Source organism: Schistocerca piceifrons, chromosome 2 (assembly GCF_021461385.2).
Source record: "Schistocerca piceifrons isolate TAMUIC-IGC-003096 chromosome 2, iqSchPice1.1, whole genome shotgun sequence".
NCBI lineage: Eukaryota > Metazoa > Arthropoda > Insecta > Orthoptera > Acrididae > Schistocerca > Schistocerca piceifrons.
Genome location: NC_060139.1, coordinates 450,687,865 through 450,713,411, shown reverse-complemented (window position 1 = coordinate 450,713,411; position 25,547 = coordinate 450,687,865). Strand labels below are relative to the sequence as shown.

At 36.2% G+C, this 25,547-nt stretch overlaps 1 protein-coding gene across 1 annotated transcript in view; it reads right to left on the bottom strand.

The window, feature by feature from the left end:
- The window catches only part of LOC124777782 (UPF0193 protein EVG1), a 144,835-nt gene that overhangs the window by 82,991 nt on the left and 36,297 nt on the right, over positions 1-25,547 (bottom strand). The window contains exon 2 of the mRNA XM_047253293.1: positions 18,239-18,475. Coding sequence (XP_047109249.1) covers positions 18,239-18,475 — 237 coding nt within the window. The remainder of the gene's footprint in view (positions 1-18,238; positions 18,476-25,547) is intronic.

Here is a 25,547-nt window from a genome sequence, read left to right as displayed (position 1 = left end):
ATGTGACCTATCAGTAACTATTTTACTCTTCATTAATTTGTGCATCCATATCCAATGATAGGTAGGCTATAAAAGCATACTGTATGTGAAAATTCATACCAGTACTCCTTTAGTTACACAAATTGTAACATACTTTCATAAAAAACAACTGTATGTATAAGACCCAGATGCAAATATTGCAACATATGGAAACACCTATAAAACTGCATGAAAAATCCAGAGATAAAGAAACATTCAGGACATACAGAAAAAGGGACTCTAGTAATGAATACCAAGATTAGATTATAGTAATCTACACTCATGTTCCTAAATTAAAGACAATTGCAGAATGTGGTGCCACACAATGTTGCACTACACAAAACTGGCACTAATAGCATAGGCACATAGGGAATATACACGATACAGATCTGTAAGTCCACGGTATTGGTGATGAGTTGAGAAAACCATCCCGAAACACATGTGCTATGAAATGCCACTTTTTCCTGCGCATGTGGCCCGACATCAATATGGGATATGATCTTCATGCATATGTACACAGGCCTCACAACGGGTTGGCGTACTCTGGGTCAGGTGGTCAAGCAGCTGCTGGGGAGTAGCCTCCCATTCTTGCACCAGTGCCCGTCGGAGTTCCTGAAGTGTCCTAGGGGTTTGAACATGTGCAGCGATACGTCGACCAAGAGCATCCCAGATGTGTTCAATGGGGTTTAGGTCTGGAGAACAGGCAGGCCACTCCATTCGCTTGATATCATCTGTTTCAAGGTACTCCTCCACGATGGCAGCTCAATGGGGCCAAGCGTTATCATCCATCAGGAGGAAGTTGGGACCCACTGCACCTCTGAAAATGTGGACATACTGGTGCAAAATGACGTCCCAATGCACCTGACCTGTGATAGTTCCTCTGTCAAAGACAAGCAGGAGTGTACGTACACCAATCATAATCCCACCCTACACCATCAAACCACGACCTCCATACAGTTCTCTTTCAAGGAAATTACGGGTAAGGACATAAGGTATCTGGTTCCTGGTTCACACCAGATGAAAACCTGGTGAGAATCACTGTTCAGACTATACCTGGACTCACCTGTGAACATAACCTGGGACCAGTGTTCCAATGACCATGTACTATATGCTTGACACCAGGCTTTACGGGCTCTCCTGTGACCAGGGGTCAGTGGAATGCACCTTGCAGATCTCTCGGTGAATAAACCATGTCTTTTCAGTCGTCTGTAGACTGTGTGTCTGGAGACAACTGTTCCAGTGGCTGCGATAAGGTCCTGAGCAAGGCTACCTGCAGTACTCTGTGGCTGTCTGCGGGCACTGTTGGTGAGATATCGGTCTTGTTGTGGTGTTGTACACTGTGGACGTCCTGTACTGTAGCACCTGGACACATTTCCTGTCTGCTGGAATCATTTCCATAATCCTGAGATCACATTTTGTGGCACACGGAGGGGCCGTGCTATGACCTGCTGGGTTTGACCAGTCTCCAGTTGCCCTAGTATTCTACCTCTCATAACGTCATCAATATGGGTTCTTTGATCAATTTTCAACACACAGTCACCATTAACAAGTCTGAAAACGTCTGCACACTTACTCATTGCACCATACTCTTGACATGCACCAACACACCTTTCCGAATGTCGACTGCTGCCAGCATCACCATGCGATGACCGCAGGTCAAATGCACCGCATGGTCATACCCCAAGGTGATTAAAACCCGCAAACTGCCCACCAGAGCGTTGTTTCACCATGTATCAGCATTATCCTTAATTTATGAGCATGAGTGTAGGTATGTGAAATATTCAACATATAATACTGAATAGTAGGTGGTAACTCTAAAAAGTTGGTTCCATTTTACAACTGTGTTACATCAATTATTTTTATCAAATTTGTTCCTATAACAAATGAGACTTTATTTCATCTACTTTTTTCTGCATATACAACAAATGTTAATCATTTAACAAGGAATTGTCCAAAGAAAAATATAATTAAATAGTAAACTCTTACTTATTATCAATGAAACATTTAAAAAACTTTATTATTTTTTACCAGATTTGAAGCCTTGACCATAAACATGCTACAATTTTCTTGGTGTAGCTGTATTGTAATTTAATTTACTATTATTTTTTATTCGTAGGCCTGTTACACTTCACATGAGAGAGTTTTGTGTATTTTCTATTTCCCTGCTCTTCAAAAATTATTTAACCAAAATGTAGGTTGACAGATTTACAGATTTCTCTGTGATATTTTTATTTATTTATTTATTTTTTACATGTCATGTAGCACATTTTCAGTTTATGTGTTTCTGAGTTGCATAGTATTGGTGCTATAAGAGAAATTTTTCACATGCAGAAGTGCCCAGAACATTCAACTTCATTTAAATCTTGTCCTGAGACAACCAACTAATTTTCAGATGTGGTACCTAAAATCATACAATCTTGTACAAATTCTGTGTCCCATATAGTGTGATGAGGATATTATAACTAACCCAGACCAAATGGAACTTTCACTCAGTTAATGAGCTGTACAATACCATCTGGATTCTGGCCAGATTTGAATTGGTTTTCGTATGTAAATTATATAGTTCGTAACTCGGATGTCCACAGAATTTTCTTGTTACTGGATTCAATTTTTCTTCAAATATAATTTTCTGCTTATGTACAGTACTCACATATTCTCATACTTTGACCTTACACTGTGAAAATCAGTTGGCAAATAATTAACAGCAAATCCTCTAAAAACAAATCTACATTAATGTTGCTATTTTTTATCATCCAGTTTTAAAATATATATTCCTAATTTTTATATTTGCAAATTTTGTAACATTCATTATCAGATATTATTAGTAATAAGTTTCACATAAATTCATATCTTTGGTAAACTTTGTACAGGTTCTGGCAATAAAACCTCTCGCATTTGACATAGCCGGTGTGAAACTTGTCGTGAGGATAACGATGTGGTGTGTGTTTTGTTTGAAAGTGGTGTATGTGCCATTTTCAGTGTGCACCATCACAATACTTGGTGAGCATCATGTGGTGGTTCTGTGATTAGTACTCAGCAAGTGTTTTGGACATGATTCGAACTTGGCCGACATAATTGTGTCCTGGATAGAAAAACTATTGAACTGTGGGTGTCAAACTTTAGAAAGACAGGTTCAGCACTGAAAAGAAAACCTACTGGCCATTCTCAGCCTGTAACAGTGCCAGAAAATGTAGTGCATGTGAGAGTGTCTAGGAATTAAGTGAAAGAGATTTTGAAACTCGCAGAGTTGCATGTGAGGAAATTCTTCAAAACATTCCACCTGGTACTTTATTTATTTCTTCAGATGAGACACATTTCCACTTATCAGGAACTGAGAACAAACAAAATTTCCTCTACTGGGCTGCAGGAAACCTCACAAAATTCATCAGTGACCACTACATGGCCCTCATGTGACAGCTGGTACGCCATTGCTGAATGTTTTGTGTGGGGACCATATTTTTGTGAAGAAGGTGGCCACATGGTAACAGTTAATTCAAACTGTTATTGTCACATCCTAGAGACCTTCCTCCAATGTAGGCTAAACCAGCTTATTGCAGATCATGAAGATCAAGAAGTGTGGTTCCAGCAAGATGGAGCAACATTCCACACATCTCGGCATTCTAAGAAAATGTTGAGCAAGTTGGGTTCCTGGTCATCTTATCTCTTTGCAAGGAGACATTGCCTGGCCCTCAAGGTTGCCTGATTTATCACCTTGTGATTTTTTTCTTTGGGGACACTTAAAGGCTCTAGTGTACATACACATCATCCCACAACACTGCAAGCACATAAAGAGGCCATTACCCAAGAAGTGGCAGCCATTCCAAGAGAAGTGACATGAAGATGTATGGAGAACTTTTGGGACACGCTTCATAAATGTGTCTACAATGGAGGATGTCATTTAGCAGGTATAATTTTTAAAATTAAATAATCCAAAATGGCAAAGTATGTACTTTCATAAATAAAAGTAATTTTTCTCTATCATATTTAGTTTTTCTGTGACAACCTATTAAAATGAAGAAGGCTTTATTGCCAAGTACTGCATAAACTAAATCTGACACATAATCTAAGAAATGGAATTTATCTTAATATTATTTTCAAATATGATATGTTCCGGAATGTTCTAGAACAAAGTACATGTCATGTTTTTTTTTCCTTTGTGCCAGTTGAAACAGTCTGGTTTTATGTGCATTTTCAACTTTTTGTGGCATAATGAAGAGTCCATTAAATTTCAGGCATGCAGCCACGCAAATAAAATTTCTTCCACTGATATTTCGCCCATGTATCATCCGGACATCCTTAGATTAAGTTGCAATACTTATTTGTGACTTACTCTGAGGATGGCCAGATGATACATTGCTGAAAAATCAGTGGAAGAAATTTTATTCACACATGCTCAAAATTGAATGGAGTAGTCCGGTTTTAGTCCTATTTAGATCAGGTCAGCCTCATATACACCATTTTTAACCTGGTGCGAGTTAACATCTGTAGAAGCTCTTTGGAAATGTGTAATGGAGACAGACAATAATAATAATAATAATAATAATAATAATATTTCCCGTGGAGGCCCGGGAAAAGAATAGGCCTCTGGTGTGTTCTGCCAGTCGTAAAAGGCGACGAAAAGAACAAACCACTAATAGGGCTAACCCCCCTTTTAGTGTGATTAGTTGGTTCAGGACAGAACCAAAGAAGCCTCGGACAAGCGCCATCATGGTTGGGGACGACGCTTGAACCCTATGCCTGCTCACAATGGTAACGACACTGCTAGCCAACTGGAAAATGATTCAAATCCAAAAAGAGGTGTTTTGCAGGATATGCTTCCTGCAACCACCCTAGAAGGAAAACAAAGACAGAGGATGAGATGGTCAGATGAAGTTAATCGACACCTCATGTTCTGTTATTACCAAGCAACAAACCTAGGAACCAACACAACTGGATACAGATCACAAGTATACACAACATTTATTACCAGATACCCAGAATTAAAATTTTTAACAGAACAACGGCTAGCTGATCATATCCGTGTAATAATCAAAAATAACAGGATACCCCAGTCAGAATTAGAAAACATCAAACAACAAGTACAACAAATACTGGAACAAAATAATGTGCAATTAGAAGAAGAAGAAAATACAGTAATGGACTCAAACATCCCAGAGAAAACAAACAAAGAACAAAACGCGTCAATTAAACAATCAGAGGGAAACGAAATCTTAAGACAGCCACCAGAACAAGCACAAATAGAACATGAAGTGACACACATGTTAGATATAGAAGAAAAATTTCAGTTGACATATATAGAATACAAAGACACAAATACAGACATCAGACCATTCTTGCATAGACCACCAAATAAGCCACAAGTCGAAACAACAATAACAACTATCAACACAATCATACACAACAAAATAAATGAAAATACAACTATGGAAGAGTTACAACTACTGGTTTATGTAGGAGCACCCACTACACTAAATATACACACTAGGCAGAGATCAGAACCAACCAATACACAGAAGAAACCCACAAAACCAGCATGGCAGCACAGGCTACAGATCAGAATAGAAAAACTGAGAAAAGACATCGGACAGCTAACACAATTTATAAGAAATGAAATATCAGACAAAAAACGAAAAAGGTTAGGTAAAATCTCACAACAAGAAGCAATAGAGCAGTTAGATGAAAAGAAGCAGAAATTACGAACATTGGCCAAACGACTTAGAAGATACAAAAAAAGTGAAAATAGAAGGAAACAAAACCAAACATTCAACACAAACCAAAAGAAATTTTACCAAACAATAGATAACACACACATTAAAATAGACAATCCACCAAACATAACAGACATGGAACACTTCTGGAGCAACATATGGTCAAACCCGGTACAACATAACAGGCATGCATGGTGGATACAAGCAGAAACAGACTCATACAACATGATACCACAAATGCCTGAAGTGATAATTTTGCAACATGAAGTCACCCGAGCAATTAATTCTACGCACAATTGGAAAGCCCCTGGAAATGATAAAATAGCAAATTTCTGGCTAAAGTAGTTCACCTCAACACATTCACATCTAACTAAATTATTTAACAGTTACATTGCAGACCCATACACATTCCCTGATACACTTACACATGGAATAACCTATCTGAAACCCAAAGATCAAGCAGACACAGCAAACCTAACAAAATATCGCCCCATAACATGCATACCAACAATCTACAAAATATTAACTTCAGTCATTACACAGAAATTAATGACACATACAACACAGAACAAAATTATAAATGAAGAACAAAAAGGCTGCTGCAAAGGAGCATGAGGATGTAAAGAGCAACTGATAATAGATACAGAGGTGACATATCAAGCTAAAACTAAACAAAGGTCGCTACACTATGCATACATTGATTACCAAAAAGCTTTTGATAGTGTACCCCACTCATGGTTACTACAGATATTGGAAATATACAAAGTAGATCCTAAATTGATACAGTTCCTAAACATAGTAATGAAAAACTGGAAAACCACACTTAATATCCAAACAAATTCAGATAATATCACATCACAGCCAATAAAGATTAAGCGTGGAATATACCAAGGAGACTCATTAAGCCCTTTCTGGTTCTGTCTTGCTCTGAACCCACTATCCAACATGCTAAATAATACAAATTATGGATATAATATTACTGGAACATACCCACACAAAATCACACATTTGTTATACATGGATGATCTAAAACTACTGGCAGCAACAAATCAACAACTCAACCAATTACCAATGATATAAATATGGCTTTTGGAACAGACAAATGTAAGAAAAATAGCATAGTCAAGGGAAAACACACTAAACAAGAAGATTACATATTGAATAACCACGGTGACTCCATAGAAACGATGGAAAAAACAGATGCCTATAAATATCTAGGATACAGACAAAAAATAGGAATAGATAATACAAATATTAAAGAAGAACTAAAAGAAAAATATAGACAAAGACTAACAAAAATACTGAAAACAGAATTAACAGCAAGAAACAAGACAAAAGCTATAAATACTTATGCTATACCAATATTGACCTACTCATTTGGAATAGTGAAATGGAGTAACAGAGACCTAGAAGCACTCAATACGCTTACAGGATCACAATGCCACAAATATAGAATACATCACATACATTCAGCAACAGAAAGATTCACATTAAGCAGAAAGGAAGGAGGAAGGAGATTCAACGACATAAAAAACCTACATTATGGACAGATAGACAATTTAAGAAAATTCTTTCTAGAACGAGCAGAAAGTAGCAAAATACACAAAGCAATCACTCATATAAATACATCGGCTACACCACTGCAATTTCATAACCACTTCTACAACCCTTTAGATCACATAACATCAACAGATACAAAGAAAGTAAATTGGAAAAAGAAAACACTACATGGCAAGCACCTGTATCATCTAACACAGCCACACATCGATCAAGACGCATCCAACACATGGCTAAGAAAAGGCAATATATACAGTGAGACGGAATGATTCATGATTGCAATACAGGATCAAACAATAAACACCAGATATTACAGCAAGCATATTATTAAAGATCCCAATACCATAACAGATAAATGCAGACTTTGCAAACAACAAATAGAAACAGTAGATCACAAGTGGATGTACAATACTAGCAAATACAGAATACCCCAGAAGACATGACAATGTAGCAAAAATAATACATCAACAACTTGCCATAAAACATAAACTAATAAAACAACACATTCCCACATACAAGTATGCACCACAAAATGCACTGGAGAATGGTGAATACAAATTATACTGGAACAGAACCATTATAACATATAAAACAACACCACATAACAAACCTGACATCATACTCACCAATAAAAAGAAGAAATTAACACAACTAATCTAAATATCCATACCCAATACAACAAATATACAGAAGAAAACAGGAGAAAAAATTGAAAAATACATCCAACTGGCTGAGGAAGTCAAGGACATGTGGCATCAGGATAAAGTTGACATTATACCGATTATACTATCAACTACAGGAATCATACCACACAATATCCACCAGTACATCAACACAATACAGCTACATCCAAACGTATACATACAACTACAGAAATCCGTAATTATTGATATGTGTTCAACAACCCAAAAGTTCCTAAATACAATGTAACATATACCGTAGAGTTAAAAGGAAGTCATGCTTGATGAAGGTCTGCGTCACTTTCCATTTTTAACCAGACATAAGGTCTGAGAAAAATAGATATAATAATAACTACAGTCCTTATATTTTGATGTTATATTTTGGAGTTTTTGAAAGTGAGTGTGAGCTATTGTGAAAGGATAAATAACCACAAATTTTAATAGAAAAAACAATTGACTCCAAGCTGCATCATTTGAGGACTCAAATCTTACGCAGAATATTATACTACATCTTTTTGTCACTGGACACTGAGACTTTTCAAAGTTGACTGAACTTCCCTATATATCTATACATGAATTATCTCTTGGACTTTATAAAATACATTGCTGCGCAACAATTTTTGTTTTCACACAATGTCTGCATGATAACTCTTAAAATTTGAATCAAGTAAGGTGCATCACAAAGTATAACACTGTTTATGAAAGACAGAGAAAGAAACAAAACAAAATATGTTTAATAGATCATTACAACAACTCTTAACTACAGGAACTTAATATGATGTTACTCATGGGGCATAATAGCAAGAAGTGAAAACTGCATAGAGTATTCCTCAAGGAATTGTGGTGGGACCTTATAAATAACATAAACAATGATTATAGCTTCCAAAATGAGTTTTTACTTTGCAGCAGAGTGTACATTGATTTGAAATTTCCTTACATACTAAAACAATGTACTGAATGAGAATCTCTGCCTTTTGTGGAAAGAGAGTTTCCACATTTATAGTTCTCTGCAGTTGCGTGTAGATGACAAAACCACATACTGTGAGCCAGTGTCATTAGAATTTTCTTAGGGAATGGGTGAAGGCTTTAAGGCAAAAAGTTACACAGCCTCAAGGTAAATACAGGCAATATGTACGAAATCAGGAAAAGACACAATATCATTTGAGTAAGAGATTGACTATTATTATGGCTGTTCATTGCCTAGCAGCACAGTTTGGAGGGATTTAAGTTAGAACAAGAACATGATCAGTTTTCAGTCACTACTGTTGAATGCCTTACTCTAGAGAGATTTAATTTGAAATGAGCTCATATATGTAGATAGATATGAAGGAGGCAGATGCCAGGGTGAGATTTATTGGTAAAATCCTGAGGTAGGTTGTAATTTACAAAACGTTTCATGAACCATTACATACAACATCATTTGTCACTTTGAGAGCATTATGAAGTTAAACTTGAGGCTTTTCCACATTGTGATGGTCAGTAGTATACCTGAGCATCATTTGCCATTTAATAATAATAATAATAATAATATTTATTCAACATCGAATAATCAAATACAATCCCTAGAAATAATACAGTTCCAGGACATCATACAGATTATTCTTCTGAATACGTCAGTTTATAAATTACAAACTAAAGATTTGCTTGTATTAATAAATTTTACATTTTGATGGATTTTACGTCTGGTAGTATACAATCACAATATTACAAATATTGTTTTTATCAACATTATATTAGTTGTAGGTTACTTAAAACTATGAGCTTGACATACTTATGAAACACTTTTCATACAGATATAATACTCGTCTAGGGAATAAAAAGGGTTTTCAATTAGAATTCTTTTTAGCTGATCTTTTAATTTGTTAGTAGGAAAGGTTGTGAGACTTTTTGGTAGGGCATTGGCTAGCTTCAGCCCAGCATGAAGTGCATTTTTTTCATATAAAGCTGTTCTGTGGCTATTTACATGGTATCTGAACTTTTGCCTTGTATCATATTGGTGCAGGTCACAGTTGAAATTTGGATTTATTGTTTTCACAAGCAATATAACTTTCAATATGTACACACCTATAATGGTAAGCACACCTAATTTTGGGAACAGATTCCGACATGATTCTCGAGGTTTGGCACCACAAATAATTATGATAACTTTTTTCTGTAGTATTAATAATGTACTTAGGTTGGCTTGAGTTGTTGCACCCCATATTTCTACAGCATAGTTTACGTTTGATGAGAATAGGGCATGATAAGCAGTTTTTAGTACACCCCTGTTCTTACAATATCTGCTAATCATATTTATAGCAAACACATTCTTCGACAGCTTACATGCTAAGGAATCAATATGCATGTCCCATTTGAGGCTGTACTGGATTGTAATTCCCAAGAACTTTGTCCGATTTTCCTTTTATACAATGGCATTTCCTATGGATAATTTCATGTCAAATTCTATTTGTTTCCTTGTCTTAAATGCCATCATTGCAGTCTTTGAAGCACTTACATTTAGATGGCTTTCATTAAAATACTTGACTATTTCATTAGTTACACTGTTGCACTGTACCCCCAGACTCTCATAGTCTTTGTGTTTACACACTATTGATGTGTCATCTGCATACAATATTTTTGTACAGTTAGGAGAACAATACTGTATATCATTAACATAAATCAAGAAAAGAAGGGGTCCCAAGACAGAACCTTGAGGCACTCCATATTTGATGTCTGTAATTTTAGATTTGTAAGACCCACTGTTTGTTTTAAGCAAGACAAATTGTTTTCTATTGCTCATATACGATTTTATTAGCTCGTAGCCAGTTCCTCTGATAGCCAGATTCCACAGCTTGTCAAGTAATATGGTGATGTTGACACAATCAAAAGCTTTTTCTAGGTCAAGGAACACTCCAGTTGCATACTCCTTGTTCTCTATGGCTGTTATTATTTTGTCTATTAATTGTGCTGCTGCTACTGATGTTGACTTGTTCTTCATAAAGCCATTCTGATTTTCAAATATTAAATTGTGTTGACTCAGGAATGTCATTAGTCTAGTATAAATAACTTTCTCAACTACCTTAGAAAATGCAGGTCTTGTGAATCTGGGTCACTTGTGCTGTCTTTAGGCTATCTGGGAAACAACCTGATGCAATTATATGTGCTCCAAAAATTTTGGAACCAGTTATTAGTATTTTATGTTTTTATTTTTTTCCTGTATGTGCTTAAATCAATGTGTATCAGTTTTCCAGAGAACACCTAGCTTATTCTTTTCAATTACTGATGTTAGTTTTCAAGAGTACATGTACTCTTCATTATTGCTGGTGGGACAGTGTTCTGGTATGTCATTTACATGTCACTCGTGCAGTCCTAAAGGAATGAAATGAATTGCTGGCATTGAAAAAGGAGTTACAGTGCTCTGAAGCCAATACGCAAATGAATAATATCTGGTAGCTGTAGGGTGAAATTTTTCCCTCACATAAGTTCAACATGAGTTAACAGAGGAGCTGGAAAAATTCAGAGTTTTGTGATTTCTCATTATTGAATAAACTCCAAGAGGGTAAAATCAGAAAAAAAGCTGCACTTATACAGAGGCATAAGACAAACCTGCTTCCCACACATCTTCCCATGAAATGGATGGGATGGGAAAAAATTATTCTGACTGACTATTTGCTGTCTGTCCTACCATGTGCTAACCATCCAAGTACAGATGTAGATGTGAAACTTGCTATATGTAGTGTACCTACATTGGGATTCCTGAAAGACTGTAATTTTTTCATTGTCCATCTCTCTCTCTCTTACTCATGATTTATAGGAAGATAAACCTAACAAGACTATACATGTAGTATATAATCAATATTATCTCAGTAATTTCAATTTTTTTAATGTTCCCTTGTTAACAGTTTTCTTCTATTAGTCACATCTCTTGTTTCAGATGCCTCTATGGTAGGATGTTTTGTGGAGACACTCTGTCTTTTGTGTGAAGCAAAAAAGTGTAAATTGTATCTCCATACAGCATTTATTACAAGATTGGAATGGGGTTTTATTTAGTAGGAGGAAAAACCTACTCCATTAAGATTCCTTCTACAAAAATATTATGTCACGAAGACGATGCCTTATCAGTGCTATATGGTCAGAAGAAATTTGTTTATCTAGAAAGAGGAAGGCCACAAAAGAATGTTTCAGAACTGCTGCTATCAAGAAGAAACGAGGTAAGTGACAACTTCTGCGGACATTACTTTATAAGACATTAATGAGAATTGGTAGTGTTTCAGGTGAACATAACAATACCTGCTGTTTGGTCTACCACCCGCCCCACACATCTTCACAGATTTATCATTATTTATAGAAATTTTAAAAATACTTACTAAATCCTGTCACCTCCATTTCAACTGGTTACCAATGGCTAGACAGTGCTGAGTGAACATGTAAGTGAGTAGACAAAAGTGTAATATTGCATACATTGTAAAACCCATATTCTACCCTGTACTAAAAATTGTGAAACTGTGGTTATTATTATCAACAGTAGTGTTGTTGTTTTAACAAATTGTTTCATCATTATGTAACCCATAATACACAACAATTAGTCACCATTTAGGCACAGTGTAATTGACAATATGGTACCTGTCATTAAAGTTGTTGTTCAGAATATTGAAGGAAATTTAGACGGAGAACATGTAGCTGTGCATAGCCAGATGACAAATGGTAGTGAAACACAAGGTATCAGATATCATCAGAATAGTCATGAATTTTATTTAAGCTCAACTCATGCAGGGGAGAAAAATGTACTGATGGGTGATTAACCACAGTAGATGAAATCATCTCACAAGTGACCTCAGGGAACATTTTTCCCCAAGATAATAGTGAAAGACATGCTAGCATGGATTTCAAAAAATATTTTGTTTGTCGTCACATGAACAGAACCGATCACGAGTCATCATTTCCGAAATGCAGGTAATATTAAAACTTATTTGTGACCTAAATGTGAAGAAGCACGATTTGCACACAGATTTGTACAAAAATAAGCTAGATCAGAAGTTCTTGTCCATAATTAAAAATCAAAAGGAAACTGTGGACAGGCTTAGCAGTATAGCTGAAGTTCATAATAATTTACAAATCATGCAGACAAAAATCACAGAAACCATGACAGTTGTGCATGGGTATGTCATGGAACTGCAGTCCATTTACAAGGAGTTACTGGATCAAGCACAAAAACTATCAGGAGAGGTGGAACAATTGAAACTAGGTCATGAATTCGTGAAAAAATACCAAGAACATATGAACAAGGGTATGAAGAAACTAATTGAAAGAGTCGAGGTTGGATTATTCGATAGTGACACTATACTTGCACAAACGTTTATACAAGAGCATAAAATGTACATAGATGTCATGGAAGAAGTGATGATGCAGAAGGAAAGCAAAATAATTGTTAAAATTTACTCAGATATGAAAGCAGCAGATGAGAGAATGGTAGTGGAGTTCAAAGGGGCTGATCATAACCAATAATCAAAGCTGAATAGATCTGACTGGAAGTGGGAAAGCTTACCTGGTGATGAAGAAAGCAAATATAATTTGCAACATCCAATACCAATGACAGCACCAGCCTAAGTTATGTACAATATGAGCAAGCATTTCTTGACAAATACTGGTCAATCCCTGTACAAGAAAAGTTGCTTTGTGAGGTGTTTACCCTCAGACCTTTAACAGTAAACAGGGAGGATTGCATCAATATTTTGAAAAATATCTCAATAAGACATGTCACTGGATGAATCCAGTATCACATGTTGAATTTTAAAGGTACTCAAGAGCTGGTTGTCACCACATTTCAAAAAAAATTGGTGACAATAACAAAAACAATCTCAAGTGCTTCCTCTCTAGTCTCGTCTTGTTCAATCTCATTTATGAAGAGGGTTAACCTCCAGCTGAGAACAGGAATATAAAGGCTGATACATCACATAATGGAAACCACTATAACAATAACAATAACAGTGAACACAACCAGCATGTTTGGCGTCCTTATGCGCCTCAGCAAAGTAACAAAACAAGAACTACGTCAAGACAGGAAACTACGAGTACCAAATAATGGGATAGGAGAGAACATGGTTCTGGTTACTGTGACCCGGTACCTATGGAACAAAGGGTCCACATACCAGAGTTCTAGATCCACTGTCAGTAGACACTAAAAATCCATATAGTAATTGGCCACAGCAGGGAAGTGATGAAAGAAAAATTGGTAACAAATTTAACTTGCCCTCGATAGATAATTTGTTGTGCTGTCTGTGTTGAAGCAAGCTGGGATATTTTTACTTCCCCTCTTGTTTTGCCATCTGCCTCCTTGAAATTCATTTTTTCAAGTCTAACTAATTACGATTAATATATATGGGTATAAACTGTATTTACATAAAAAGAAAGGCTGGCCCTCAGTTTTAAAGAATATAACACCAGATCTAATTTTGTGCTTAGTTTTGTGCATGTAATTGATTTTCTAATTTATTTTGACTATTTCTAGTTAATATTTTTGTTATAGGGTGAAATCAGTAATTGTTTCATAACTTACATTCTATTGTTCTGTAATAATTGTAAACATTTGGGAGATGAAATACTAGTAATCCTAAAATATCTATTTGGCTCTTTCTGAAAACATAGTAGTTAACAGTTTTGTCAAAAGTATTGTTTGCATAACGATATCTGTTAATTTCATCATTTAAACAAATAATTCGACCTAACCCTGGTAGTAGAAGAAACTGTTGAAAAGAACAAATTTTTTGATGTATTCAGTTAAGTTAATGAGTTAAGTTTAAATTGTAATTTCTGTAAATTTAACTCTGAACAATGTGCAGTTTCAGTACCTATTATTGTGAGGATATATAAGGGCCCGATGTTTGGTCCCAAGACAGTCAGTCCACAGCTGAGTTCCAGACGAGGAGCCTGTATTGGTTGGATCAACAACAATGCATCCATGAAATAAGTGTAACAAAATTAGGCCATGTGTTAAAACAATGAGTGTCTGTTCCATATATACCTTGTTATTCTTCAAGAGCAGTGTAGTTAGGTTTTTACTGCTCATACATGTTCAATAGTAAACTATTGTAGCAGTATGTGGATGTTCACCTGCAAACTATCAATGAGGCTTATCGAAAGTTAAACAATAGTGCACTGGCCATATTAAATGTGTATATGGGGGGTTGTGAACAGTGAAAGCAAACAACTGTGAAATGCAAATGTGCACCTAAGGCTACATCATTTAAAGTAGTCTGTGTTTGACTTCCACCCCCCATTTTTCAATGAGTACACAGTACGTCAACTCCAAAGACAACAAACAAGGAAATAAGCTAGGTGAATGTCACATGTTGATTGTATGAAGTGGCTTTATTGGACTCTGCAGCAAGATAGGGTTTGTTGTAGTCTATGAACAAGCAGATGGGAACTTACATGGGTTCTTCTTTGTGACATAAAAAAGAAAGAAAGAAAGGAGGAGGAGGAGGAGGAGGAGGAGGAGGAGAAGAAGAAGAAGAAGGAGAAGAAGAAGGAGGAGGAGGAGGATAACAAGGAGGAGAAGGAGGAGAAGGAGGAGAAGGAGGAGGACGAGAAGAAGGAGAAGGAGGAGAAGGAGAAGGAGAGAGAGAGAGAGAGAGAGAGAGAGAGAGAGAGGACAACCATCACGGTGCCAATTGTACGAAGTGGCTTCCTTGGACTCTGCTGTGATGGTGATGTAGGGTTCGTCGTAGTCTACAAAGAAGTAGACGGGAACTTATATGGCTCCTTTGTTGTGGCTCTGGTGGGAATAAGATGCACATGAGGTCATGATGCTGCATGGACATACTGACAGGCTACAGTACTGTGCAACAGTTATGCACTAACAATACAGAGAGGCAACTGGACTTAAAAAATCAATACACCCATTGCAGGGACAATATGTATGAAAACATCAGCTGAACTAAGGGGAGCACACACAAGAGGAAGACGAAAAGATGTGTATTAAATATTTTAATTAATATTATAGTAAAAAAGAATTTTGGAAAATGAATATAAAATAATGGGTAAAAAGTAAAGACGCTGAAACATGTAGGACGACAAAAAAAAGAAAACAACAACTCATTATATCAGGCCAAACAATACAGGATATTGATCCCCACCAGGTCAAGGACCTAATATAGAAATTGTAATGTGATGTCTACTCCGAACAGTGATAAACATACCCTAAGCAACCAGAAAAGTTCATCACTGTTGTATACTGTCATCCTGTAAAGTCTGGACAATGTCTGTATACAGTAGGGGGCAGTTGTAGTGTACCTAAACTGGAATACCTGAAAGACTGTAATTTTTAAATTGTTGTCCCTCTCTTTCTCATGTTTATAGGAGGATAAACCTAACAAGATTATACTACACACTGAGGCGTAGCGCCGTATAACGATTGTGCCTTGGAGGTGGTTAAGCGGGAGATGTGTCTCAGAGCTGGATAGTGACAGACGGTGATGTGAGACTTGACATGCACATAGTTTATGTGTCAGCCAATAGAGGACAATATTGAATAGGGGGAATGTGATTTTAGTTTCCATTGTGCCCACTAGAGTGCACTAAAGTAATAGAATTGTTTTCATTAACTGTTCTAGTATTTTCATAAAGTGTTGTTATTTCTTTTTGTGTATGTAAAATGTTATAAATGTGTTTTTAGCAGTATGAATGATGCGTGAGTGTGGTTTAAGGTTAGTATGAAGATAACTGTTTAACAAGTTGTGTAGTAGGATTTAGTGTGGGAACATTTTGAAGAAGTATGGATATGGACAAAGGGGATTTTTGTAGAATAGATTTGTAAAGTAAGTTTATGGTAAAGGGAAAGTTAATTCAGGTATAAATAACAATAGTAAATAACTTTATGCATAAACAAAACTTCAGTATATTAGATAATTATGTAGGTAAAAAGTGCAGTCATGAGGTTTACTATTTTATGATTGGTTATGGATGAAAAGTGCGGACTGATGTGGGAGAATGTTGTTTTGCTATTGGCTGTTAAGTAAACTGACCAATGGTAAAGCAATATTCTTTGCATGCCTTTCTCTGCTGGTAGAGAAGACTTAGAGTATTCTAGAGAGAGTCGAAGCCTAGGCATGAAAGAGATCGGACATGTGCAGTAGTAGTTTCGGTGAAAACGATAAGTTGCCGGATCTTTCAGTGTTTCATACATCAAAAGTGTTGGAAAGCGACGGCATAATTATTCTGATGTGTGTGTAGAAATTTTGGAATTTTTAAGTGAATTTTGTGATGAGAAAAGACATATATTCCATGTGGCGTATTGAGCAGGTCGGTGGCTAAAAACTGTGACTGCATTTGGTACCGACAGACTTAATATTTGGCAAGCATTCTCAAACAAAAACAATCAGTATTTTTGTAGCTATTACGTTTTTGGAAATGCAACACCATAAACTTGCTAATGTGAATGAAAGGGATTGTGAATGACTGTGTTAAGATTAGCATGGGCTTGGCAGTGATACTTGTTCACCTAAGTTTCAGAATATATTAATTGTGGACAAAATTTCCAACCTTTCATTTCATGTTCCCCCTGAAATGTAGATTAGCGACTTTAATTGCAGCCTGGTTCATGTCGAAGTACAGTAGGTTTCACTTGGCTTTCCTACTGATGATCTGCTCAGACAATGTTCACAGGTAGGTGCAGGTCCATAGTAAAGGGATGGAAAGAACCGCACCGCTGCAACATGGTATAGAATCAATGTTGTCTCAGTAATCTCAATTTTTTTAATGTTCAGTTTTCTTTTATTAATCACTTCTCTTGTTTCGGATGCCTCCTTGGTAGGTTGTTTCATAGACATACTCTATCTTTTGTGTGTAAACTTGCATCTCAACATAGTGTTTATTACAAGTTTGGAGTGGGGTTTTATTTAGCAGGAGGAAAAATCTATGTCCATTAAGATTCCTTTTACAAAAATTTTGTATCATGAAGATGATGGTTTATCAACGTGACACAGTCAGAAGAAATATATTTATCTAGTAAGAGGAAGGCCACAGAAGACGATTCTGGAGCTGCTGCTATCAAGAAGAAACCAGGTAAAGCGATGACTTCCATGGACATTACTTTACAAGACATGAATGAGAATTGTTGGTGTTTCAAGTGATTGTAACAATAGCAGCTGTTTGGTCTGCTGCCCTCCCCACATATCTTCAAAGACTTATCGTTATATATACAAATTTTAAAAACAATAACTAAATCACATTGCCCCTATTTCATATACTGTTTGATATGTTTAATGAACAAACTGTTTGGACAGACAACTGGCACACCTGTGAAGAGCCGTGGCAGTGGTGGGGGCAGGTAAGCTCCAGACTGCTCGATGTCTCGGAGTGAGCGCCTGCGTGCACACAGCTGTGATGCAGCTGTAGGGCGTGAGGGGGCAGAAGCAGCACGTGGGCGGAAGCTGCGACCCCCTGAGGATGGCGGAGGCAGCGAGCTGCCATGCGCTACACAGTCCAGCACTCGCTGACGCTGCAGGGTTGTCAGACGGCTCTCAGTGATTAGGCCTGCACACACACCCCACACCACACATGTGCTTGGCGGGTGGTGAACCCACACAGGTATCTGGCTAAATGCGTTAGTGGAAAACAAAGAATGAACACCCTGAAGGTACGGTTCTACATGAGTGAACTTCTGTTAACATATTATGAAGATTCTTGAAGAAAATCGGGAAAGATTGTAAACATAAGCTTCAGACATTCTTTTTTATGTTAATATTTGTATTTTGGTAGAATGCTATGACAACTTTCCAATTTACAGTAACATTAAAAAGTTTTGAAATTTAGGACACAAAGCCGAATTTATTAGTAACAAACCAAAACATATGGGTAATATGGTGAACAAAAAATGCTTTAAACAACAAAATTATAATTAGTTTTCAACTACACTAAGTGTCAGTGACTTAGAAAATGAATTAAAAAATAGTGATGTGTAAAATGGTTTGTTGGTTGATTTAGGGAGGGGGGGGGGACTAAACAATGAGGTCATCAGTCCTATTGGGTTAGGGAAGGAGGGAGCAGGAAGACAGTCATGCCCTTTCAAAGGAAGCATCCTGGCATTTGCCTGAAGTGATTTAGGGAAATCACAGAAAACCTTAACCAGGACGGCTGGACGCGTGTTTGAACCGTTGCCCTCCTGAATGCGAGTCCAGTGTACTAACTACTGCGCCAGATTGCTAGGTGCAGGAAATGAATAAAAAATAATAGTGAATGAGGAAAATAAAATTGGTGTGTTTGAAAGAATAAAACTTGGTAATTAATCAACAATATTCCACTGATAAGAACAGTTTCTTTGTGAACTTGAAATTCTTACAAGTGATACTAATGTTTTGTCAGACATGCACTTACTGTGTATTAGTGAACACTGGCTAAAAGAGTCAGAATTACCTTATCAGTATATTCAAAACTTCAGATTAGTCCACCACTATTCTAGGAAAAATTACAAAGGTGGTGGAACTTGTATATACATAAGAAATAGCATTAGCTGTGAACCTTTCCATCCCTGTGAAGTGTATTCCTTAGACAAAGACATTGAAATAGCTGGGGTAGTACTTGCCAATCTAAATATGTATATAATGTGTGTATATAGATCGCCTAGTGGTAACTTTTCAGTCTTCCTCAGAAACTTTGCACTATTGCTAGAGAAAGCTTGTCACAACAACTCAAAAAATATAATAATATGTGGTGATCTCAACATTGATTTCCTTGAAGAATCTGCTCAAAAGTCCCCATTAGTAAATTTAATGATGACATTCAACTTAAATATGAAAGTTATATGTCCTACGAGATTAAACAGCTGTCTTGATCAGGTTGCTACTAACACTAATTGCACTGTAGAAATTATAGATGTTGGTTTTTCACCCGTGCGGTTCTAGGCACTGCAGTCAGGAACCGCGAGACCACTACGGTCGCAGGCTCGAATCCTGCCTCGGGCATGGATATGTGTGATGTCCTTAGGTTAGTTAGGTTTAACTAGTTCTAAGTTCTAGGGGACTAATGACCTCAGAAGTTGAGTCCCATAGTGCTCAGAGCCATTTGAACCATTTTTTTGGTTTTTCAGATCACAGTGTACTAACAATATATTTTAATCCACTACTCAATGTACTCCCAACAGGAGAAACAGTTATTAAATGTAGAAGTTATAGTGATAGCAACATAAACAACTTTGTACTTAGCTTAGAGAAAGAAGACTGGCAAAGTGTATTTACTTCCTCAACAACAAATGAAAATTATGACAATTTTCTGCAGATATTTGAATATTACTTTAATTGCCATTTCCCAGAGAAAACAAAGACCATCACTAACAAATAACAGAATGCTTGGGTCACAAAAGGTATTAAAACTTCATCAGAAAAGATGAGGCTGCTGCACAGACTTAGCACTGGACAGTGGCAAATCCAAAGAGTTCAAGGTATACTATAAAAATTACAAAAACACATACAGTAGAGTTATCAAATGGGCTAAAAAAGCTCATAATGATAAAACAATTAGGTGCTCTTCCAACACATGTAAGATCATCTGGGGTACAGTAAATGAACAGACTGGTAGAAAGTTAAGGATAGAGGATAAAATAACATTAAATATAGAAGGACAAAAGACTGAAAATGCACATAAAATTGCCAATAAATTCAACAGCTGTTTTTCAGAAATTTCCACAAATCTCCTAACCAATTCTTCAAATACTGTTCACTCTCCTCCCACAAATCTCCTGACTAACTCTCCAAACACTGCACACTCTTGTCTCAAAAATAATACTCCTCTGAACTCCGTTTTCCTATCTCCTACAACACCGTATAAATTGAAGACATTATTAAAAAAAGAGTCAAAAAGATTTATTCTGCAGGGCATGATCTGATACCCTGCTTCTTACTTCATAAGTGTCCAAATTACATCAGTGGACCCCTGCCAAATATCATAAATACCTCATTTCTAGAGGAAACATTTCCAAACCAGCTAAAACTTGCTAAAATTATACCTCTCTACAAGAAGGGAGAGAAAATGGACATGACAAACTATAGGCCAATTGCTATACTATCTGTCTTCTCAAAAATACTTGAATACTGTATGTTAACTAGATTAGAAATATGTTTAAATTCTAACAACATAATCACATCTTCCCAATACAGATTTAGGAAAAATAGGTCCACCACACATGCTTTGTATGCGTTTCTAGAAAAGTGCTCAAGTTTTGTTGACCATAAGCAACCTGCTGTCAGTATATTTCTTGATCAGTCCAAGGCCTTTGACATGGTCGACCACAAGCTGCTGCTTATGAAACTCCATAAGTATGGGATTAGAGGTGTAGCCCACAATTGGTTCCATAGCTACCTAAGTCAAAGAAAGTAATATGTAGAAATAAGAAAATCAGAGACATTCAGACACTGCAGGTCAGATATACTACATACAACAAATGGCGTCCCTCAGAGATCTGTCCTTGGCCCTGTTCTTTTCATATTGTTCATAAATGATCTCCCAGAACACATACCAAATGCCAGCTCCTTTCTGTATGCGGATGACACAAATATCCTGATAACCAGTAGAGGTGACACATTGCAAGATGCAGTTAATGAAACTACTCGCCATTTACAATCGTGGTTCGAAGCAAATAGACTACTCATAAATACTCAAAAAACTGTAAGTATGAACTTCTGTGCTAGACAGAATCTAACCCCCTTCAATGCTGTTATAGTTATCGGCAAAGATGACATTATGAACAGGCAGGACACCAAATTTCTTGGACTTACCATCAGACCATCAGTAACACACTAAATTGGAAACCACATATTGAGTCATTGTCACAAAAGCTTAGTAAAACTTGCTGTCTATTACAATCATTAAAAGACACAGCCAGTGTACATACTTTGAAGCTGGTGTATCATGCCCTGTTTGAGTCTGTCTTGAGCTATGGCCTAATCTTCTGGGAAAAGAGCTATGATTCTCCCACAATTTTCAAGTTACAAAAACAAGTAGTAAGAATAATGAAATGTAAAAAAAGAACTGAACACTGTAAACTACTATTTAAACAGCTAAAAATCCTGCCACTGCCATGCCTCTATATATTGGAACTAGCTTGTTTTACAGTACAGCACTTGTACGCCCTCGACAGAAATGCAGACCGTCACACACGGCACCAGAAACAAAACACAGTTACAAATTATAGCCCACAACACAAAATTATATGCAAATGGGGTTAAATGTATGGGCCTTAAAATATACAACCACCTCCCAACAGACATAAAAACAAGCAAAAACCCAAAAATAATGAGAATTAAATTAAAGGAATTGCTACTAAATCACTGTTTCTATTCCATACATGACTTTCTTAAAACAAAATTTTAATTACTTGCAATAAGCTGTTTATTCAGTTGTAGATGTTTCTACTTAGTAAGATAATTTAATTATTGTATCTTATCTATATTCTGTCTGTATCTCATATATGTATTCTGCTATGTGGACTATGTACCACAGTATTTTAGTTACTTGTAATAAGCTGTATATTCACGTTTAGGTACTTCTACTTAGTAAGATAATTTAATTATTGTTTGTTACTCATAATCTGTCTGTATCTCTTATATGTATTCTGCTATGTGCAGTATGCACCACCATCATCTCTCATCTGCTATGTGAGTTATGTGCCACTACTGTCATCTCTCGTCGTATACCATCTTAACATAATTTTTCAAATTCACTTGTCCTATATCATGATGTGCTTTGCTGTACAAATTGTATGATCTACAGGACCAATAATAAATCAAATCAAATCAAATCAAATCAAAAGTCCTACTGAATGCTCGGCCACTCAAAAAGGTTTCGAATTGCCAACCACATTTTTGAGGGTAGTGTTTGGTTTGAATTTAATCCCATCCAGTGCTTGTGACATATGTCCATTTCTTGCATGCATAAAATATTGCCATCATAATTTACTTTTAATTACTTTGAACATGGCATATAATACAGTTTTACTATCATATATTTTTCAAGAAAATATTATCATCTGTAACAACATATGGGAGGCCACTGCAATCTGGATCTTCCAATAAACCAAAACAGAAGTGATGCTTGAATGGGTTCTTCATTTTGGCAGGAACAAACAGTTTCCAATTTAAATGTGTTGTTCATGTTGCTATCTCCATTTCTCCTGTTTGTCCACATGTTTTTTTCTTCTAGATGACCTCAGACAAAATTATTTTTTACATCTCTCATTAATACTTTGGTGAAAGATTACTGTATCCTATAGTCAATAAAAATGTAATAAATTTATGTTTAAATATCTGAGAGGCTTAATGAATGGTTCTATAATTCATGAAATAACTTGATTTTTAAGGTGACAGTCATCATCTTTATCCCTCTCCAGATCACTATTTCTGCAAACACTGGCATCTGTAATTCAGACATTACAGGAAATCAGATTAGTCATAAATCAGAAAGTGCAGATCAGCAGGCAATAACTAAAGCTATAGTGTGAGGATTTTAGATTGTCAACTCAAATGCCTGATGAAATTAGTTTCAAGTTGACCATTACAGCTATATGAAACATGAACACAGTTATAAGGGTTACATTACTGAAAGTTACACATTTTCAACTTTATCAAAAAAAATCTGCTGGATTTGGTAAAATTCATTCCAAAACTAGACACAGAAGTATATTGTGATGTGATAATCAGTTTGCAAATGTAATTAGCCTTAACAATTCAGTTGCGGAAGTTAAAATAGAATGTTATTAAAGAAGAGGCAGCTTTGCTACAAAATTGATTCTCATGAAATTTTATAAACTATGAGTATCTGGGGGGAAATACAATTAATTTGAATTTTCCTAAATAAATTGAAAATATTTGGCTTAGCTTGTAATATAAAACTGTCGCATTAACATTTACATAATATTAAGCAACATTTATTAGTCGTAAAGAGAAAGATTCTCCACGATAATAGTACCAGAGCTAGTAGTAATAGTAGTGGTAGAAGTAGTAGTAGTAATAGTAGTAGTAGTAGTTAAAATATATTTGCAGAAAATAAAAGGTATAATTTTGTGAATTTGTGATCAAATACTTTTATCAAATGGAAAGTCATTTTCCATCATGTGAAAGTAATATTAGGCCTGTGAAAATTGAAATAGCATTTTAAAAACTATAAGGGGACTGATGACCTCAGATGTTAAGCCCCATAGTGCTTAGAGCCATTTGAACCATTTTAAAAACTGTAGTTTAAAATTGCTGCATTTGTTCCAAAAGTACCGTAAACTATTTGGGCACCACGTATGCTGAAGCACAGGAAGACTGCAGTAGATTCAGTTGTTGTTGAGTTCATGACTGTTTGAGCACTCTAAAAACTGATTAATTAAATCAAATCCATACATTAATGAAGTTGTGGACTCTTTTTATTTGGAGAGAAAATAAAGGTTCAACCAGAAAATTGCAACAAATTAAACCTTTGAGAAAGAAGACATTGCAGGACCAAATTTAATAAAAATATTTTAATAGGATCAACAACACTAAAATTAAATTTGTGTGCAGTAAATTTGAATGTTTTTTGAAAACATGCACTTCATGAATAACATAGCATAAAATGTAGTGAGACTGTACAGAGTGCAAAGCATAAGGGAATAAGGTAAATTTCAATTATGAACTGTATAATACTGAGTACTTATGGGGACACCAACATGAGTAATGCCTCTGACCAGACAACACACGTGGCAATATCTGGGTGGACTCCAGAGAAGTTTGTTCAGTTTATAGTCTTGCACCCTGTGGATGTCTTGTGCATCAGGCTATGAGCAATAAAGCAGTATTGTTACACAGCATCACCAGCCCCTTGAGATCGTACCTCAATGATTGGCATGACTGATGTGCATTATCAGTGTAATAACTGTCAACTAGTGCTCAAATACAAACTAAATACAACTATGGGAGTTGCTTCTCATAACAATATATGATCTGGAATGTCATAACAACGGCCACCAATGTGTAGTCTACTGTAGGACTTTGTACAAGATTCAGCATCAAGTGCATTATTTCATGATTCAGAAGGACAGGTCAGACTAAATATGAACAATAAAGTGACTCCTACACCAACTGCACCAGCTGTGTTGTGAATGCTATTAGGAAATATGACTGCCATGTATGGCAGATTGCAACAGACCATGCACTCCCATGTGCATTTTACCACATTCGCAGCCACGCCATGGGTGCCCAGTGGTACTTTGTCAATTATACCATTTTTCACGACAGCAGCAGTACAACCACAACCCAGTCATACTTCAGTTCAGTGCTTTGGCACACAACCTGCAAGTATACTAGGGGGACTTACCTGAAGTATAAGACTGCTTCTCAGTAGTTGCGCCACTGGTCCTTCAGTTGAAAATGTTCATGATAGGATTGTATCTCTTAATAAAAGAGAACTCTAGCAGTACTTTTCAAATGTTCACAGGAAATCCTTGTGCATATTTATTTATGGAGTTTGATTTTCATTGCTTAAGACCATGCCTCATGACAGACCAAAAAACGTGTACGCAGGTCTCCTTGTATTCACATTTAATAGATAACTTTAAAATATATACCGCAAAATGGCTGAGAATCGTGCACTA